Source organism: Rosa chinensis, chromosome 2 (genome assembly GCF_002994745.2).
Source record: "Rosa chinensis cultivar Old Blush chromosome 2, RchiOBHm-V2, whole genome shotgun sequence".
Classification (NCBI taxonomy): domain Eukaryota; kingdom Viridiplantae; phylum Streptophyta; class Magnoliopsida; order Rosales; family Rosaceae; genus Rosa; species Rosa chinensis.
The window spans coordinates 12,708,966-12,714,555 of NC_037089.1; the positions used below are offsets into that span (position 1 = coordinate 12,708,966).

General features: G+C 36.5%; 1 protein-coding gene across 1 annotated transcript; it reads right to left on the minus strand.

Annotated features, from left to right (window-relative positions):
- Positions 1-4,255: 4,255 nt before the first annotated feature.
- LOC112189276 lies at positions 4,256-5,354 on the minus strand. Its single transcript, XM_024328570.2, has one exon. It carries the CDS (start codon positions 5,152-5,154, stop codon positions 4,384-4,386), a length of 771 nt encoding a protein of 256 aa, XP_024184338.2. The 5' UTR covers positions 5,155-5,354; the 3' UTR covers positions 4,256-4,383.
- Between the last annotated feature and the right edge of the window lie 236 nt (positions 5,355-5,590).

The following is a 5,590-nucleotide window of genomic DNA, read 5'->3' on the forward strand; positions in this document are numbered from 1 at the left end:
TACTTAGTTAAGCATTATCGATCCTTTATAGATAACTAGAAAGTATTGTAATACGAAATTATTTGCTATTATAATATTTAATTAGATATTTCTTAAATATATATATCATCTCAAACTCTCAAAGCTAAAATTCAAGCAAATCTGAATTTTTTGGCCTGTCTTGTTAGCCATCACGAACATTATCACACAATTATTTTCATTTCTGTTTAGTGAATATATGAGCTCAAATTCTCTTGAATTTTTGGCAACAATGATCAACGAGGAGATAAATAGAAAACAAATTCAGAGTAAGGAACAAGTACAACAACTAGTACTCGTGCTAGCTATACCCTATAGGCCTCTATACTAATCTATCTTATTTGTCCACACTGGCCGGCTTACTAGCTAGCTTCACTGTTTAGTCTCTTTTGTTACACCATAATTGTCTCAGGGACCTCTCTAATGGTTACTTGAGCTATACTTTCTGCTAGACACGTAGCGTATACATTTCAGAAATTAATTACACTACAAATGGATATTTATTATTTCTTGTTTGATTTATACTTTTGGTACCAGTTCACTGATTGATATATGTTGTCAAGTCATCACAAGTTGCATTGAGAACTGCAGGGTGTTAGATTCGACGACATTTTCCAAAGATTTGAGCTTTCCACGGCAAGATGATGATCATCATGATCTGTGAAACTGTATGATGGTTTTCTGTATGATGACAAAGGATTCTTGGCTTTCAGTCGAGAATCATCTGTGGATCTATATGATGGTGTTCTGAACATGGAGTTAGGATTTCTTGGCTCATCGATCCGTCGAGAAAGTTTTTAGTGGGGTGAACTTGCCACCAATCACAGTCGGAAAGTTACTAAAATTTCATACCTCAAACACCTACATTCTGTACATAGGTGGAGAAAGGCTTAAATATCATACGAATTTAATGGTTTGGCAGCCCTACCGGAGACTCTCATGCATCTTTGTCCCCTCTGCAATAATGGCTCACATTCAACATCACGTACTTTCAGTTAACGTCGAATTGGAAACCATGTACATCTGAAACTCTAAGTGGGTGATATCATAAGAACCATTTTTCAGTAGATATCTATCATGTGAAGTTCTAGTTATATTCAAGAATCTGATTCAATGGAAAAGGCATATTGCTGATTAAGCAATGTGGCAGCAGTTTTAATCTATAGACCAGGAAAAGACATCAGATATCTAGAAATTAATGGTGTTCATTGATGACTTAAGGGAATTGATGCCTTCTTTAATGGTTGGTATTGTGATGACAAAGGTGATTGAAAATTCAGAGACACAGCATATTATCTTTTGGATCAATTAGATTTTGTTGTGCTGGTAGATGAAGTATCCAAGTTTATACCTAAATTTGTTCTTATGCATATTAGTTAATGATTGTCTGCTTATCTAAGAGTAGTTTTGTATGAATGATCGAGTTGAAGTGGTTTGGAGAATATAGATGAGCTCAATCTACTTTCCAAGTTAGTGGGATCTTGATTTCATACTTAGGAGCAAAGAAAGAAAATTAGTTAAATAAAGCTAGTCAAGTATTCTTCAGAGCAAATTAAGGCGCTGTTCTAATTACCAAGTCAAATTGTTAACCATGTTACAGAAGCACAAGGATTCTTCAAAATTGTAGATATATGGTTCTAATTCTTGGAGAACCACAAGGGAACAAACTATGCATGCACCGATTATTTCATACCACTATTTAGACTTTTTCTTTTCTTTTCACGTCTATTATACAATAATCAGTCATCCACGAGTTAAATTTATGACCTACTTACAAAAATATATATATACCAAATATATATATATATATATATATATATAATCCTTTATAGTTATAGTGATTTCAAATTTTATAACCACTTTGTTTTCTATTCACCCAATTTTTCAGTACAAAATATATAATTATAACCATAAGTAAGCAAGTTTGGCACTATGGCCATTCAGAATTTCAATAGATGTATTAAGGAAGGTCTCCTCCATGTTATGGGATATATATATATATATATATATATATATATATTATAATTTTATGGTTTGAATTTCTTCTAAGAAAAGCTTTGTTAAGGAAGACTTCTCTAACTAATTGAAAGAACACAGGCTACAGCATAGGTAGGGGATAGAATATTACACACATTGCTTGTTGGCATCTAACACTTACCATTTCCCCCTCTACCTAATCGCTTTAATCGTAGAACTAAATTTTTTTTGGCATAACTTCTTTGCAGAACTGAATCAACTGATAATAGAGAAAAAAAAATCTATAAGTCATGATAACAACTATGTACTTCAACCACTGAAATTTACTCATGGTATAACCTTCTCCCCAATACGTAACTTTTCCTATTTAATAACAAATAAAAGAACGGACCGGGTGTATTTCGCGAGATGACCTCCTCTATTTTAATCGGAAAGAGGGTGACTTAGTAAGCCATCGTGACGTTTTACTTCCATTTAGGGGGGGATGTAATGTATACATACATATATCAGTATATATATACACGTGATCTTAAAATTATATCGAAATAAAGGTTGGTCGATAATGAATATCACCTCACTAAGAATCAATTCTTTCTATAGGATAGGAATATATAGGTAAAAGTGGCTTTTGTTGCAGGGATTACATGGGAAGTTAAAAGTACAGTATTATGGCTTTGAGAAATCGATCATTTTCATATAATTACATGATGATCTGATGATTGGTGCTGTTTATCCACTATAGAAGTCTGTGTTACTAGGCAATAACAACTTCCTTTACCTTACGCGAGACAAATGCTTATTGAGTTTATGACACCATATGTTGACAAGGCTTGTCGTAATTGACTAGTGATTACTGGATAGAACCAAATGTGGAACTTCTTTTTCTGAAAATGATTGTTTATTGACAAGAATCAAGTTTGTTATTCATTGGTTAAAAATTGAAAAGCCACTTGGTGACAATCAAGAGAATATTTCAGTACCATTTAACAAACCATAATTGTTTAGAATTCTTATTTAATCAGAAGACCGTATTCGTAGCTCGTAAGAAAAAGATTGAGAAGAGCCTATAGAAACGCATGATCTGATAGCTAGGTAGCTATCAAAAATAAAAACAACAAGTAGGTATCATATTCTTCCACAATCACCAATATATATACAATCCTATCGCACACAAAATAAAGTCATTAGATGGGTTAAATAATCCCAATTAGCATGCCTATCTAATTGGCCATTGGCATGCATAAATATAAACAAAAGAAAGATAAAATAAGAAAAGAAGCTGTTGAATTGTGGATGCAAAATGCATCAAAATAAAATAAAACATAACCAAAACAAGATGCAGGCATATTTGATATTAGAGGTAATAAGAACCATACTAAATGTCAGAGGACAACGTTGAACAAGGAATTGAGGAGATCATTCGGTAGGAAAAATTGTAAATGAAACAAGTGTGAATCACTCAACAATTCCAGTGCCAAAAAAGAGAACTTCCAGTGCCCAAATCAGGAAATTCTAATTAACACTGACAAATCAAAACATGCTAAATTAACTAATTAAGGTGTTAGAAACTTAGCCAGTAATTATAAAGTATAAACAACAACCATGAACCCAGTCCCGAAATGGGCTCTTGAGTTCTTTCACCATTAAAATATTGAATTTTTCAGAAAAATATGCGTGTTTCAATCAAAGGCAACAAAGAATATTCACACGCTAACTCTTATTATGGAAATTGGAATTCGATTCCATTCCCCTACTTTAACCCCATATGATTATTCCAGAACATACCAAATCCCCACTTGCTAACACAGCCATGCATGAAGCATCTACAATCTTCAGATTTTCAAACCATGCCACTTATCTAATTTAATAATAACAAGCCGACGATCGGAATAAGTTCTTTAGGGAAAATTTCATAAATGATCACTCAACTATGACTCATTCGACGCTTTAGTCATTAAAGTTTCAAATATATCATTTTAGTCACTCAACTATTACACTATCAATCACTTAAGTCACTTTGTTAATTTTTTTCATTAAAAAAAATTATAAAAAATACTCTTTGGGTGACTTAAGTGATTGATAGTGTAATAGTTGAGTGACCACAGTGATATATTTGAAATTTCAGTGACCAAAGTGTCGAATGAGTCATAGTTAAGTAACCATTTATGAAATTCTCTCAATTCTTTAATGCCTTGTACCGTGAATTAATCTAAAACCGACGGCACAAGTAAAATATGAGAAAAGTTAAATGCCCAGAAAATTAAAGAAGTGGTAAACTTGTTAATTTAACCCCAATTTGATGAAAAATTACTGTACTTAACACTAATTAAATAGCCGTAGAATCATAACATTTAACTTTCTTCCTATTTTTATTTATTTTTTTAATCATCAGCTCTGGTTTTGAAGCACAATGGCCAGAGACTCTTCCTGATGACGAAACCTCTTCTGCTTCTCAATGAAAGCTTCAATGGCGCGCTGAAACTCCTCGTTGCTCAAGTCGTCCTCTGGATCGAAATCTTCCGGCACAGTTTCCTCGCCGGACCTCAGCATTTTCCGGCAATGCTCCGTGTCCGACCTTTTTAGCTTCGCCGGAACAACTCTCTCGAACTTCTCCGACTTCGTCCTCCGGATAGCTTTCGGAAACTCCAAACCCGAATCCGAGTCCGAGTCTGACTCAGCGCCGGAGTTCGGGTCGGTTTCAGGTTTAGGATCGGCGGCGTTCACCTCGGAGATGATCTGCTTGTCCTGATACACAACCTCCTCTTTCACACTGGAGAGGACGTCGTCACCGGAGTTCGACATCTTTCCGCCGCAGTTGTTGGTGAACTCATCGTAAAGTTGAGTCTCCACGTCGTCCTTCGGATCCTGAGGCGAGGCGGAGGCGGTGACGTTGCGGGACTTGGCGAAGAGAGAGACGATGATGGCGTTGCAGACGAGGAAGACGAAGAGAGGGCTCGAAACGACGCCGGAGAAGAGGCGGAGGTAGTCGAGGGAGATGCGGAGGGCGAAGGGGAGGCGAGTGAAGGTCCAGGAGAGCAAGACGGCGGCGACGCAGAGCTCGGCGAGGCGGAAAAGCCTGGCGATGGTGCGGAGACGGTTGTACCTCCGCATGGCGCTGGCTTTCTCCGCCTTGACGTTGTCGAAACTGCACGAGTCCATTAAAGAGAGAATATGTTTACAGAGGAAGTGAAATGAAGTGGAGGAAGATCGATATATGGAAGGAGAGATGGGATTTGGATTGAAGATCGATATGGAATAGTGTGGATTGGACCGTACAGAGTGAGTGCGTGGGAGTCTGGGAGAGAGTTTTGGGGGAGTGTGTGTTTGGTGGTGAAGGCTATTACTTGGAGAGAAGTGAAGTTTTTCTCTGTGCTGGACCATGCTTTTCTGCTTTTATAGACCCTGAGCATCTGCCTTTTCGGTTTTGCTTCATTAAATTATAGATTAGTAGGAGGTTTAGGAGGATGTAAGCGGGACCCCACAATGGGCGGGCCACGTGGCATGTTAAATTCTACTAATGATATTTGGTAAAAACATTTGGTCGTAAACTCGTATGTATTGACTCTAGTTGGTTTAGTAATATTTCTATTTTCAC

Bases quoted from the DNA above. Each gene is read 5' to 3' on its own strand.
- LOC112189276 (XM_024328570.2), bottom strand. From the start codon at position 5,154: ATGGACTCGTGCAGTTTCGACAACGTCAAGGCGGAGAAAGCCAGCGCC.